Source organism: Triturus cristatus, chromosome 10 (assembly GCF_964204655.1).
Source record: "Triturus cristatus chromosome 10, aTriCri1.1, whole genome shotgun sequence".
Lineage (NCBI taxonomy): Eukaryota > Metazoa > Chordata > Amphibia > Caudata > Salamandridae > Triturus > Triturus cristatus.
Genome location: NC_140593.1, coordinates 1,242,479,007 through 1,242,494,552, shown reverse-complemented (window position 1 = coordinate 1,242,494,552; position 15,546 = coordinate 1,242,479,007). Strand labels below are relative to the sequence as shown.

General features: G+C 46.2%; 1 protein-coding gene across 1 annotated transcript in view; it reads right to left on the bottom strand.

Annotated features, from left to right (window-relative positions):
- The window catches only part of LOC146797186 (uncharacterized), a 285,008-nt gene that overhangs the window by 159,103 nt on the left and 110,359 nt on the right, over window positions 1-15,546 (bottom strand). The window contains exons 4-5 of the mRNA XM_085629897.1: window positions 5,320-5,465; window positions 3,164-3,246 (exon numbers count right to left, since the gene is read on the bottom strand). Of these exons, the coding sequence (XP_085486023.1) occupies window positions 3,164-3,246; window positions 5,320-5,465 (229 nt within the window). The remainder of the gene's footprint in view (window positions 1-3,163; window positions 3,247-5,319; window positions 5,466-15,546) is intronic.

Sequence of the window (15,546 nt, the reverse complement as noted above, 5' to 3'; positions counted from 1 at the left end):
AGCTCTAAACTGGGGTGGCATGGTGAGCAAAAGAATGATGGATTTAACCCAGATCTCTTGACTGGGGGAGAATGTTTTGATTTGTTCTGCATTTCGTCCATAAATTGTGTGTCTTTTGCACCCTTATTACAAACCTGATATATCTGTGATGTCAGGGTTTGGTGGATCCTCCATGGTAAGAGGGGCGACAAAAGGAACCACAGTGCGAAGTTGTCAGCAAACACCTTTGGCCGTTTCATTATTTAAAAACAAATCTTTTCTAAGAGGGTGCCAACCTTGGGACCAAATAGGCTTTCTCCGTCAAAGGTGAGAGCCAAGAGATTTTGCTGTACTTCAGGTTCAAAACCGGATACCCTAAACCAGGCACATCTCCAAAGGTGGACACTAGAACTGATGCCTCTAGCAGCAGAGTCAGCAGCATTGAGGGTGCAGTGAATTGTAGTATTTGAAATGAGTTGGCCTTCTGAGGCAATCTGGTGTGCACACTTCTTGTACTGTTCTGGGAGCTGTTGGAGGAGCTCCTCCATCTCATCCCAGAGGGCCCGGTCATATTAGGAGAGGAGGCCAATGGAGTTAGCGATCCTACAGTGGTTGGCGGACTGGGCAGCTACCATCTTGTCAGCAGCATCGATCTTTCTGCATTTGGTGTGGTTGCCTCACTAGATGTTTGGGAGTTAGCTCATGAGTGTTGTGGCAACTACCAATGAGTCTGCTGGAGTTGTCCCTTATGTATATGGGGGTCACTGGGTGACGCTCTTTTTTGTTGACCCTGGGTGTGATGACCCGCGACCTAAACGGGTCATTGAATATGTCTGGTGCAGCATGCCTTTCAGCATTGGCAGATATTGTGCTGAGCGTTAGCTGAAGGAGACTTTCAAATAAGAAATCATCCTCTAAAGATTCAGTATGAAGTTAGACTTTGTGGAAGGCGGGAGCTCTGCCTATTAAGTCGTGGTAGGTAGTAGTGTCTGGCAAAGAGGGTTTAGTGGGATACAGAACCGGGGCTGTATCGGCAGGTGGTTCTGAATCATAAGAGTCCCATGGGTCATTCTGTGGCGGGATGTTAAGCCCATCCTCCCCTTTGCCCCCCAGTGAAAGTGTGTATGGAACCCTTTGAAGAGTATGGTGCGGGTTCTATAGGTGAAGGTGATAGCTTCTGTATGTGGTGCACAGCAGACATTGGAGGTGAGCTAACATGCACTGGGCTTGTGGCTTAGTCCGCCTTCCTCTGCGTTGGTGGTATTGGAACTTCCAAAGCTTCCTCAAATGAAATGGTCTCTTGGCTGGATGTGAACCAGATTGAGGTCTCAATGATACCACTAATATTCAGGTGTATCAATGTGTTTGTCTAGTCTCTCTCTTACAGCAGTTGTAGCACTGGTTCCACTGGCTTGCCGGATCGGTGCGATCTATGCTATAATGTTGAAGTTTACAGTGCTGGCATTTTCGATGCAGAGGTTCAGGTTTGAAGCAGGAATTTTCTGCACTGACGTGGAGCGGTGTATCGATGCAGAGAATCCCTGCTCTGAGAGATGGCTCTACTCAAATGGAGCAGTCTGGAGCGAGTGGCCTATGCTGCTTTTTCGGCACCAAGCTAAGGCTGGGCATGTCTGAAGCAAGCGGTCAGTGCAGACCATGGCCGGAAGGTGGTCCGGCCTAACAATAGTCTTTGGCCGTTCAGGGATAGGTAGGAGACTCTGGTGGACTGATTTAGTCGGATGGAGGGAATACATCTTGACCTGGTGTGAGATCCTGCAACTCCAGTTCAGATCTGAAGCTGTCCTAGTGGGAGAAGGTGCCCTAGTCAGCAGCCAACACCTGGGCCTGAGCATCCTGAGTTTCTGGGTCTGAAAAGGTCTGGTGTATCCTCAACATTATGGCAGGACATCTCCAGGCGCAGAGCTCAATGATCAAGCAGTGTCTTCTTCAACCGAAAGGACTTGCAGCCTTCCCAGGTAGCCTCCTTGTGTCCAGGGGAGTTGCACAAGTTACACACACTTGGAAGATCGGTGCGTGGCAGCGGGGGCACAAGCAGAAAGGTGTCCATTCAATCATCGAGTGGACATTGAGAGGCAGTAATGTTGAAGTTATGAAGTGCACCTGTATGGGCGAATGTCCACAGGGGCTGCAGCCAACTAGAGTGGCCCCGACGAAGTCGACGTCTATGAACGTAAGACAGACAGAAGAAAGCTGCGATCAAAAACCTCAACCGTTTAGTAACGAAAAGAAGATGACTATGGAGTCCAACCGGAGCAGAGGAGCACACGTCGGAACCAGACGGCAGAAGAAAACAATGGAGTCGATGACCATGCACATTAGCAGAAAAGGTAGGAGTCGCACTACCTCGTGGCTCGAAAGACTTTCTTCGAAGATAAACTTGCACACTTCCAAGCACAAAACTAAATGGTAGAATTATGCTAAGCATGGGCATCGAACATTTCAGTTACGGTGGCCTCCAGGTGGCGGGGAGGGAATTAAGAGAGCTAGCACTTCCACTATATTGGCTTAAGTTCAGGTTGCTTCATATGAAACGATGTGCTACTAAACAAACACTGTGGTTGAAGACTATGGCAATGTTAACATAGTTCACTGCCATTTTAAAATTACTGGGGCTCCCAGCCAGACAACGGGGAATGATTCCAGCACATGAACATATGAATGATCCAATGCTGGAGTTGCTCTGCAGCATCTACTGGTGCAGGGTATTTAAGCTGCATTCTAGTTGTAAAAGAAAGGTTTCCAAATGCGTCCCGGGACCCTACATATTGTAAATTATGGCAAAGATTTCATGTCAATCAGAATGAACTGCAGCACAGATCTCGGGCACTAGAAAAATGCCAACCACAGTTCAAATACAGCAACTGTCATGCTTGAAATACCCAAACCAGGACTGACCCCTCTACATTTGATTTTTATACTGCAATTCACTTCATTCTCTGAACGCAGTGACAAATGGATTACATCAATACATTTTACAGTTATATCAACCTGAGTAGAATGACAGCGTAGATTTAGTTCTGACAAATTCAACCCTGTGTCCTGCAAATTACACTACGTCAGCAGCAATTACTTAACTCTAACAAAGACATTGAGGGTAATTATTATTTTGTGCTGTTAACAAGACCCAAGGCAGCTCTACCATATACTTGTACAGGTAACTCACCTGTCTTCACCATTTTCTCCACTATCTCCCTCGCCCATCAAGTAGTACTGCAAGGGATTAGGCCAAAGATCTTCCTTGATGATCTAAAACAGCAGGAAAAAACCTACTTTATCAAGATATACCCACGCATACACATGAAGACACTGCAGGCTGTAATAAAGACTGCCATTAGAATAAAATGCAAACACGGCTGGTGTCATACAGAATGCGTAGCTCTCACTGCCGGGATCATTCCTATGGATAGCTTCAAAGCCAGTCACTGCAGGGCGCTTTTACAAGCTTGAAATAGGTTTTCCGACTAGTTTATGTCAAAAGGACAGAAGTACACAACGAAGGAGAACCAGAGTTGTGATCTTTAAGTGATGAGGTAGCTCTTTCACAGCAACACTAGTAGACTGTATAGGTGATAAACCCACATCTATGGAGGAAATTCCGAAGGGACAGTTTTGATAGGAGTTCATCACTTTGACCCCAAGTCTTGCACACGGTGTGCTGTATTTTCATTGTCTAACTCCCATCGGGAGTCGTGTTCACTTTTCATTTCAACCGCAAGCACATACCACCTGCCTCATTTTGCACGGGTTATGTTTGATAGTTCAGTAAAAATTATACTGCAATCTAAACTTTAACAAGTTAAATGATCTGTCAAGCCCACCTAATAGTTGGCCTGAAGCAGTTGAAATTACTTCCAAACCATGTTTATTTCAAATTAAACCAGGAGGAGGAGACTTCATCTCAGATGGATTTGTTCTCACTTCTGATTGGTGTTCCCCTTTGGCAAATCCTCCATCAAAAAGTTTAAGGAATATCATTGCCAGCACCAATCGGACACTTCCGTTCAGTCACTTAGAGGAAGGGCCAACTCTTCAGTGGTAGGAATTTAATTATGAATCCAACATATAATTGTCCTTCTCCGGCATGGATTTACATTGAGTTTGGATTCAGGAAAAGTTTATTACAAGGTTTAAAAAAAAAAAAAAAACACAAACACGAATTAACTTTTTACGACTCCCCATGAAAGACACCACTGACTTCTAGAGAACCTTGAATCAGGAGACCGTTCATCTGAACTCATTTATTCTGAGCACCCCATACATTACCCAACAAGGAAGATTCCTACTTGAGCTTTTATTACCTGCAGATGTCTCGTCACAAGGCTTAAACAGTTTATCCATACATTCACCATCAAGCTTCTGCCTGAATGTTAAGTGTTCAAGGAGGAGGAATCGTTAGTACCTTTAAACTTAGTTCTCCTGCGGGGGAATTTTCATTGTCATAAGCACTGAATTATCCCACCCACGAACGGGTCCCAGAACGTTTCTTTTTTAACAAATTACATATCAACATTTTTCACAAACTTGAGACATGAGACAACAGCCTAATAGGCTGAGGAACCCATGCTACTCCATCAGAATCCCACCATGCCTTGCAGGTGGAAACTTATCCAGTTTCTTTTTTCAAAGATGACGGATGTTAGAACTGATTTTAGTTCCAGTTGCCTTTTCTCCGAGGAGGAGGAAGGTTGCTTATGACATTGAAGAGTCCCTGAAGAAGAACCAGGTCCATAGGTAAGGACATATTCATTCTCCTACAGGGGATCCTCATTATTGGTCATAAGCACTGAACAGAATAGGAAGCCCATCCCAAAAAAAGGGAAAGAAACCTATAACAGAACCAATGGAAAAAGATTCCACAGATGTTTGTCTAATTTACTAGAGACTTTTCTGTATTTTGAGTACATTTTTATTTTTTAAAAGGAAATGGATGGAATTTGCAACAGCCTGCTTTATAGGCAAAAAAATGTTTTATTACTATTCTGGCCTATCTGAAGTAAGGTTAAGATTTAACGCAGAAATGTTAAAGTGGAAGAAGTGCTGCGGGATCCACCACACACACTCTGTGCATATCAATGGAGAGACACTGAAAGAAGACTAGGAGACTCCTCCAATATGATGGGTAACTTGAAATGGCCATGCGTCTAGCGAGGGTCTCTTCTGGAGGACGGGTACACAGATATGCTCATACAGCAGTCAAAGAGCCACACTCTGCTGAACCACACAATGCTTGTAAACAAATATGAAGAACATTGCGAAGGAACAGAACAGACTTAGAAAGAAAGGCGGCGGAGCAGAATCGGAGATCGGAAACGCATCTACCTCAGCAATTCGATCTGCTGCAGGGAAGCTGTGATCCGAGAACCAAGTGAAGAAACTCCGACCAGATGGACCAGACTTCCTCGTTTGTCCTGTAGGATCCTGCCCTCTCCACCAGCGGATGGGTGTAGAATGGGATACTAATCTTCCTGCAGGACAGAAAAAGGAATGACATTACCAAACACAAAAAGGTACAAATCTCAGTTACTAGCCATTCATCAGCATTTTGCTGGCCTCTTCTGCATGAATGGACAGTCCCCAATGAGTAAGCAGACATCACCACTTTTCAGGGACCCATCTTTCAACCGTTTTTACCTCTCACCACTGCCCCAAATCAAGAGCAATTAACAATGAAAAGAAATCTGAAAGCTCAACAGTGGATATTGGAGGATTTCCATTAAGGATTCGGTCTTTGGCCATGCTTACCAGCTCATTCAATCATCTCCAAGCCCATCCAATTGTCAAATCAACTTAACTGAAATGAACAAGTTACTTACCTTCGGTAATGCTTTTTCTGGTGGATACAATATCTGCCTGTGGATTCCTCACCTTTTGAATACCCTCTGCACCAGCAATCCACGGGAAAATTTTCCTAGCTCTCCCACGTCGACGAGGAAGTCACAATGGAATGGCTCCGCTCGCGGCACCGAATGTCATTGGAGCCACAAAAGGACCTCGCCGGCGTGCTGGCGTCAGTTCCACCCATTTTTTCCGTGCCACAGAGGCAAACGGGCGGACCGACACATTTTCAAATGCAAACATAGCATACCAAATATATACATGTATATAAATTCACAAATGCATAACCAATAAAGGTATAGAGATATAGCAATAGAATAAGCAATTCTCATTATCTAAACACAAACGTGATTAAGAAATAAAACAAAATAATTTTTGGGTAGAAACAGGTGGACAACGGGGAGGCGGGTGGGAGCGTGAGGAATCCACAGGCAGATATTGTATCCACCAGAAAAAGCGTTACCGACGGTAAGTAACTTGTTCTTCTGATGGATACTTCTGCCTGTGGATTCCTCACCTTTTGAATAGATTCCCAAAGCCGTACCTCTCCCGGAGGAGGGTGTCCACCTGACTAGACCAAAAAATCCTGCAAACCAGAGCGAGCAAAATGGCCAACCCTCCTAACCCCAGAGTACAAGCAGTAATGCTTTGCAAAGGTGTGGAGGGAGGCCCAAGTTGCTGCCTTACAGATAAAGAACAGGAACACCTCTAGCCAAAGCAGAAGTAGACTTGCTTCTGGTGGAATGAGCTACGTTACCTTCAGGCAGTTCTTTCTTGGCCAGGGAGTAGCAAATCTTGATGCACAAGATAACCCACCTGGAAAGCGTCCTCTTGCGCACTGCCTTCCCTTTCATTTTCCCAACATAGCCCACGAAGAGCTGATCGTCCAGCCTTAGATCTCTAGTCCGATCCAAATAAAAGCTGACAGCCCTCTTAGGGTCCAACCGATGCAGTCTCTCTTCCTCCTTGGAAAGGGGGGGGGGGGGGGGGGGAATAAAAGGTAGGTAAAGTGATGGATTGTCTCATATGAAAAGGGGTAACCACCTTGGGAAGGGAAGCAGCCCAGGGCCTTAGAACCAACTTATCCGCATGAATGGACAGGAAAGGAGGTTTCGAACTAAGAGCTTGAAGCTCACTTTCCCTCCTAGCCGAGGTAATGGCAATCAAGAAAACAGTTGTAAAAGAAAGAAGCCTCAACGAGCAAGAGTGAAGTGGCTCAAACAAAGAACCCATTAAAAAAGTGAGTACAAGACTCAAATCCCACTGAGGCATAATGAAAGGTGTGGGAAGAAACTTATTTGTAAGGCCCATAATGAACCTCATGACAATGGAGGACTTAAATAAAGACGGCTGGTCCGGCAAACATAAAAAGGCCGTCAAAGCCGATAAATAGCCCTTAACAGTGGCTACAGCACAACCTTGCTGTGCTAAAGAGAAAACTCCAAATTATTAGACAAGCGGGCCTTCATATGGTCAACGTCTCTCTCTCTCTGCACCACTTAACAAATCTGGACCATATGGAAGAGTAAACTGACTTAGTGGAGTGTCGCCTGGATGATAAAATAACATCCACTATATCCGGCGGGAGAGAGAAAGAACTCTGGTTGCCCCATTCAATCTCCAGGCATGTAGGTGCAGGCTCTGGAGACGGGGGTGTAGAACCTGCGACTGCGAGAGGAGGTCTGCCCTGAGAGGGAGACGGAGGGTGCGACGAGAGGTTTAGTAGGTCTCTGTACCACACCCTTCTTGGCCAATCCGGGGCGATCAATGTAACTCGGGCCCGGTCTTGGCAAATCTTCCTCAGAACCAGAGGAATCAAGGGTATGGGAGTTAACGCGTAAAGGAGTTGTGAGCTCCAATCTATCTTAAACGCATCCCCCAAAGCTCCCTGCATCGGAAACTGGAGACTGCAGAATAACAGGCAGTGCGCATTCTCGTGAGTGGCAAACAGGTCCAACAGAGGAGATCCCCCCACATCTGAAAGATGCGATGGACCACCTCCGGATGAAGCCACCACTCGTGATCGGCCGAGTAATGCCGACTGTCCACACGAACATTCAGCACACCGGCCAGATTTGCAAACACACAAATCGTTGGCCCTGAGCCCAGGACCAGAGTCGCAGAGCCTCTTGACAGAGGCAATACGACCCTACGCCTCCCTGTTTGTTGATGTACCACATCGCAGTAGTATTGTCTGTCAGGACCTGAACAGACTAACCGCAAAGGGAAGGGAGAAAAGCCTTCAGTGCCAAACGTATCGCCCGCAATTCCAAAAGGTTGATATGAAGCAACCTTTCCTCTGGAGACCAAATGCCTTTGACCTCCAGATCCCCCAGATGAGCACTCCACCCTAGAGTGGAGGCATCCGTGATCACTGTGGCCACCAGCAGAGGAGGCTGAAAGGGCTTTCCTAGAGACAGGTTGCCCTGCACACTCCACCAAGACAGCTCTGCTGCAGCTTCTCTTGAGATTCTGATGTTCTCCCAGAGATCTCCGTTGTGCTGATACCACTGCCTGCGGAGGCACCACTGGAGTGCCCTCATGTGCCAGTGTGCATGGTTGACCAACAGAATGCAGGAAGCGAACAGACCGAGCAAGCGAAGAACCTTCAGGACTGGAACAACCGCTCCATCCTGTAGGTCGAGAATCCTCTGCGGAGGTGGGTATGCTTGACACACAGAAGTGTCCAGTATTGCCCCTATGAACAGGCTGCGCTGAGAAGGCACCAGGTGAGATTTGGGTACATTTATCAAAAAACCCAATTTGAACAACAGATGAGTTGTCACTTGCAGGTGGCACGAAACCAACTCTGAAGACTCCGCTTTCAACAGCCAGTAGTCCAGGTAGGGGAAAACAAGAACCCCTGACCTGAGATGAGCCGCTACCACCGCCATCACCTTTGTAAAGACTCGAGGCGCGGAAGTGAGACCGAACGGAAGAACAACAAACTGGTAATGTTGCGATCCCACCGTGAAGCGGAGATACTTCCGATGAGACTTCAGAATGGGAAGATGAAAATACGCATCCTGCAGACCAATGGACACCATCCAGTCTTCCTGTTGCAGCGCAAGGAGAACCTGAGCCAAAGTCAACATCTTGAACTTTTCCTGCCTGAGGTACAGGTTCAAAATCCTGAGGTCCAAGATTGGTCTCAAGTGACCATCCTTTTGGGGGATCAGGAAATATCGGGAGTAACCACCCTGACCCCTTTACTGCTCCGGAACCACCTCTATTGCACCTTTTTGGAGCAATGTAAGAACCTCCTGCTGCAAAAGCAGCAAATGGTCTTCTGAACAACCACCCTGGCGAGGAGGGTAAGGAGGAGGAAACTCCAAAACGGGAGGGCGTACCCATTCTCTACAAGATTCAAGACCAAACGATCGGATCAATCTCCAATCTTGTAGAAAGTAGGACACCCGACCTCCAGCTGGACCAACATGTTCTAAGATGGGGGCTCTAGAACTGCTTTCCTGATGTACCAACGGTGGCGGGAGGGGAGGTAGAGGACGAGGAGGAGGCCTGTTGTCGATTTGTAACCCTGCGGCCTCTTATTCTTCCCTCTGTAGGATTTATAAAAGGGATTCTGCTGTTGGCTCGGCTGAAATTGTTAGCAGCCACGAAAGGAAGCAGATCTCCCAAAGCCCCGATATCTTTTGTACCCATAACCTCTAGACTGCACTTGGAGGCCTAAAGATCTTGCATTAGCTCTACAGTCTTTGAAACGTTCCAAGGCTGAGTCCGCCTTTGAACCAAAGAGCCTTGACCCATCAAAGGGCAAATCCAACAAAGTTGCCTGCATACCAAGACTTGAGCTATGCCTGTCTCCTTGTAGCCACAGAAGACTCCATAACACGAGCCACAGAGTCAGCAGTGTCCATGCCGGACAATCACTTGGCGTGCTGCAGCCTGCAGATCCAAAAGGACTTCCAAGAAGTTGGCACGATCCTCCTCAGGCAACTTAGGAGTCAATTGAACAACAGAGTCCATTAAAGCTTGTATATAACGTCCTAGAAGGCAAGTTGCATTCGTTGACTTTAGAGCCATTCTCGCAGAAGAGAACACCTTCTTCGCAGCTTGCTCCGTCTTGATTGATTGATTGAGGTACTTATAGAGCGCAGCTATCACCCTACGGGCATCTTGGCGCTTGCATTGGGAACCCATCCTGGTTTTTCCCTGTAAGATAACCCGTACTGGGCATCCCCAAGGTGAAAGCCAGGCATCCCGCCACGGGGGGCCGTTGTGGAGATTAAGCAGGCTTGTTGCCCAGAGCTGCATGGTGTGAACTCATGCTTAGAGTGGGCACCGAAGCGAGAATTATCGAGTCCGTGGACAATTGGGTTCTGGACCCTGCCGCGTCGGGAATCGAACCCCGCTCCCGGGTCTGATCTCTGCCTCAGGGTATGCTGCCTCTAACCAGTGAGCCACACTTCTCCGTCTTAGAGTCTCTATCACCCAAAATGTTAGGAAAAGTACCAGAAGACTGTTTTGAGCAAGAAGCTTGGACAACAAGACTCTCCGGTGTCAGATGCGATTATAAAAAAGCAGGATCACAAGGGGCAGGCTTGTATCTTCTTGAGATAGAACGAGATACAGCCGGACCTTACAAAGGCTTCTGCCACACCTCCAGAATTGGATCTGTTAAAGGAAGTAGAGGCTCAGAAGTTGACGAAGTAGTATTTAAAACTTCCTTCAGTATATCGGACTTTATCTCCGCAGATGGAAGTTTCAGGCCCAATAAATCAGCTGCCTTCTTTATGACTACATGGTAAGGTGCAATGTTCTGCACAACACATCCACTTGCAGATGGTATGTCGTACTCAGGGAAAGTATCTAGGCCACTAGCTTCCTGAAGGCCTTCAAATTCATCCACAGAGTCCACAATATCTCCTTCCTCCTGATCTTGCAAATACTCCTCCTCAAACAATCTGAGCTTCTCTCCCGGAGCGTTGCTTAGTCAACGGCGTTGGTGGAGCCCCACACGGCGCCGAAGACACCAACTGCATCGATGGCGGAGCCTCGACATCGAACCTCGACCGAATTCGAGATGGAACAGACTCAGCAGCTGAAGGAGTCCGGGGACCCAGAGTGGACGATCTTGGCACCCGGAAATGCCAAGCCGGAGTCCACGGCATAAAAGGTGCCTGGGGATAGAACTGAGGGCAGTTATGAGAGACAAGGGAACCCGAAGGTAATACACTAGGGACCTTGGGCGTTAACTTATTACAAAAAACAGTGGACCCTAGTAGTTGGGGGATTAAGATAAGGATAGACACAAACTAAATAGTATTTATGTCCTTTGTCCAGCCGGACAGGAATTTATTTGGCGATGCACAAAATCAGAAAGTAATGTCAAGGGGGCACAGCCCGTGACCTACAGTTAACAAGACAAAACAACAAATATAGGCAACAGCGAGCAAATCGGTCTGTATACTTATAATCAGTGAACAGACTTGATTATAATGTGAGTGACCATTGTACATAGCATTCACAAGCATATTCAGTACATACGATCCTATTGTGTCGACGACGTTTCGATGCTGAAATCGCAGGACGCGGCATCTCTAGTAGCGATCCCCGCCAGAGATGCCACGTCCTGCGATTCTGCAACCGGCACCACTTGAGCCGTGATCGGGACGGTTTCCTTGATAAATACGCAGGATATCCTGATATCGACGCACCACTGATGGTCTTAATCTTTCTCTACCTGAACTACCTTCCCCGCTTTATGGACCAGCCTTGCATGAAAGGCAAATTGTTTATACTTCCAAGACAAACATGATTTATATATTTGTCCTGAAGATGATGCCATTTATTTTGTTTTTCAGCATCGAAACGTCGTCGACACAATAGGATCATATGTACTGAATATGCTTGTGAATGCAATCGGTCTTGCATTTGTGTTGAAGCTATTAGCATTGTAAATGGCAATGCATTTTACTTGTGTTATGGAGTGTATGTATGTGGTGTGTAGTGGAACTATGTGGTTGGATTGGATTAGTTAGTTGTGTGGAGTGTAGTTGTGTGATGTGGATTTGTGTAGTGGCATGTGCTGTGGAAATATATGGTTGGCAATTTTTTGGCATTCAGTGTAGTGGGATTGTGTGGAGTGTTAACTTGTACAGTTTAATTATGTGGTGTGCAGCTCAATTTTGCGGCACGATGTGGAATTGTGTGGTGTGGATTGGATGTATGTGGTGTTGTGTCATTGTGTTAAGTTGTATTATGTGGTTTGGTGTTAAATTATGTGGTGTGGGTTGGAAATGTGTGGAATGGAACTTTGTGTATAGCTTTGCATTTTTGGCGGGTTGGATTGGACTGGTTAGTTGTGGGACTGTGTAGTGTGAAACTGGTGTGGATCTGTGTAGTGGAATTATGTGGTATTGTTTGCAGTTGTATTATGTGGATCATAATGTATTTGAGTGTATTGGAATTATGTGGTGTAAGACCGTACGTAATGGAGTGTAAGTATGTAGAGTGGTATTTTGTGTTGTGGAGTTTAAAGACATTGTGTACAATTGAATGACTAAAAAGAATCAAAAAACTGTCTAGTTTTTTTTCGTCCTTGCAATGCTGGCAATCTCCTCCTGCCTGTTGTAATGCTTTGTTTATTTATTGCTTTTTTTGCTATACAGGGACATAAATAGGAGGGTGGAGATTGAGAAATAGTACCTGAATTACAACAAGCAGCGGGTGGACACTAGGAGAGAATCAACAGATGCCAGATTCTGAGGGCACACTGAGGGGGTGCTGAGTAATGCTGAAGTGGTGGTGGTGTGCTGGTACAGCTGTGATGCTGAATGAAACTCAGGTAGTGCTAAGTGATGCTGAGGTAGTTGTGCACTGGTGTGGAGGGGATACTGAATGTTACTGAGGTGATGCTGAGTGATGCAGAGGTGGTGATGAGTGACTGTGGCACGGAGTCATGCTGAGGTGGTGTTGCAGCGCTGGTGTGGTGCTGTGTTGAGGTGATGCTCTGCTGATGCTGAGGTGGTGCTGCGTGGGTGCTGAGTTGCAGCTGAGGTGGTGCTGTGCTGCTAGTGGTGCACTGATGCAGGGATGTTGCTGTGTTAATAGTGAGATGGTGCTGTGCTGATGTGGTGCTGCACTGGTGCAGAGTTGGTGGTGCACTGAGGAGGTAGTGCTGTGCTGATACTCAGATGGGGCTGTGCTGATGCTGAGGTGGTGGTGGTCAGGTGGTGCTGTGCTAATAAGGAGATGGTGCTGCGCTGGTGCTAATTTGGTGCTGATCACTGATGAGGAGGTAGTGCTGTGTGGATGCAGATGTGCTGATGTGGAGGTGGTGCTGAGTGATGCTGATGTGGTGGTGCTGAGTGATGTTGAGTTGGTGCTGTGCTGAGGTGGTGCGCTGAGGTGGGGCTGAGTTGGTGGTGGTGCAGTGATGCAGAGATAGTGCTGGACAGTGCTGATGTTAAAGTGGTGCTGCGCCAATGCTAAGGTGATGCTGCACTGATGAGGTGGTGCTGTGCTGATGCGGAGATGGTGCTCAGGTGATGTTGAGGTAAGGCTGAGTGATGGGAATTCCGTCACTACCACTCTTTAACCGCGGCATAAAATCCGCCGCGGTGCGGGCGTTTCCATGCGCGGGCAGGTCCGTGTCGGCCAACGGACGTGCGGAGCACTAAGGAGGTAGTGCTCGCGACGGCCGTTGGCCGACGAACGCATTGAACGGGCTAAGTGTCCCTTAAAGCTCCATGACCACTAATGTTCAGATGCATTCCATTAGTCATAAAGTGCCACTCAAACCAGTGTAGGGTGTCAGAGCACTTTGGTTGTCTGTGTAATTTGTGTGTGATGTAATCATAAGTGTATAAATTAGTGTAAAGGAAATGTTACATAATGCAGAGGAGTACAGGGTGTAGGAGTCACAAGTCATGCATATTGGTAGGCAGCATTGCTAAAGAGTGCTTGGGCCCCCAGAAGCACAAACTCAGAATTGAAGACAGAACACCATAGTTAGGGGTTCTTTTACATAAAAAGAATCCATTTCCATCCAGATGAACCCTTTTTGCAACTTTAATATCTCCTCTAATCTTTACTTTGCAGTACATGCAGTTCTTAGATGACAGTTATAAATTCACTGTTCTGTTAGGATTTTAATTTATAAGCTGCAAATAACAAGAGCATTATCCGATTGAGCAATTTAAATTTTATGCACTTTGTAATCCACATGGTACATTTTCTTCGCAGCTGGCATATTAACCCTCTGGCTACCTTGCAATGAGTTAAAACTTTTTACACTAGACAACACGGATCTCTCCAGCAAGAACATCACTGGAGTTATCTTGACATTTTTAATGTCTGGAAATTGCAGGAGGCCAGGAATGTGTGGAGTGCTTTTAAAAGTAAAATAAACTCTGCAACACTGCCCCTCTGAAGTCAGTATCCAGTGTGATCGATAGCACAGCCCTTGTGCTGGCCCAGTGTTCTTGTTCTGCTTTTATTTAATATAATACATGAACAAAAGTTACTTACCTGTAAACTGTGGTTCTCCAGTATTGGGGTGGCTTTCATAGATTCACATGCTTGAATATTCCCAGTCGTCGAAGTGGGAGTCCCACGGTACATAACATAGCAATGCAGTAATAACATAAGCCTAATAGGCATAAAAAAAAGTACAAACCAGAGTTTATGGATAGACAACTTGTCACCTGTATAACATATCACTGTCATTATTTTTTAGTCCAAAATCCAGCCAATCAGGCGTCCGCACCCTCTAGAACCCTCTCCCCAGAGGCTCAGGCCCTCAGATTTTCGTAGCACAAGTGTGACATAAAAGTCAAATACATGATGGGAGCCTCTGAGGGGAGGTGGGTGGGTCGAATGTGAAACTATGAAATACACCAATACTGGAGAACCACAGTTTACAGGTAAGTAACTTTTGTTCTTCTCCAGTATTGGGGTGTCTTTCATAGATTCACATGCTTGAATAAGAGTAGTGAGCAGTGATATCAGAATAATACAAGGTACATAAGAAAAGCAATAGCAATACCCAGTGCAAAAGATTATAGGTATATAAAATATATAAATAAATAAATAAATAAATAAATAAACCTTGTATACAGGAGGAGGGAAGCATCAGAGGCTCACCTTATTTAAAAAGATTACGAAGGACTGCCTGTCCCACGGCCGTGTCAGTGTTGTCTGCAGCATCCAGACAGTAGTGTCTCGTAAAGGTGTGTCTGCTGGACCATGTTGCCGCTCTACAGATGGATTGGAGAGGCACCCCAGCAAATAGCGCAGTAGAAGAAACCTTCCTGGTGGAATGCGCTAGAACGTTTGAAGCAAGAGGTTTTCCTGCTTGTTGATGGCAAAAGGCAATAGTAGAAGTTATCCAGCGTGCTATAGTTAGTTTGGTTACCGGATGACCTTGTCGCATCCGTCCGTAGGCCACAAAGAGTTGGTCATTCTTACGAATAGTAGCTGTTCTCTGAAGATAAAATTTGAGACATCTTTTGACATCCAAAGAATGAAGCGTTTTCTCTGCAGGAGTTTGAGGATTTGGAAAAAATGTTTTTAAAACAACCAGCTCATTAAGGTGGAAATCCAATGGCACCTTGGGGATAAAGACCGGATTGGTGCGGAGCAGGACAGTCTTTAGCAAATTGAAGAAAAGGTGGTTTAGTGGTAAACGTTTGCAAGTCACTGACCCGGCGGGAGGATGAAAGAGCCAGGAGTAGAGAAGTCTTCCAA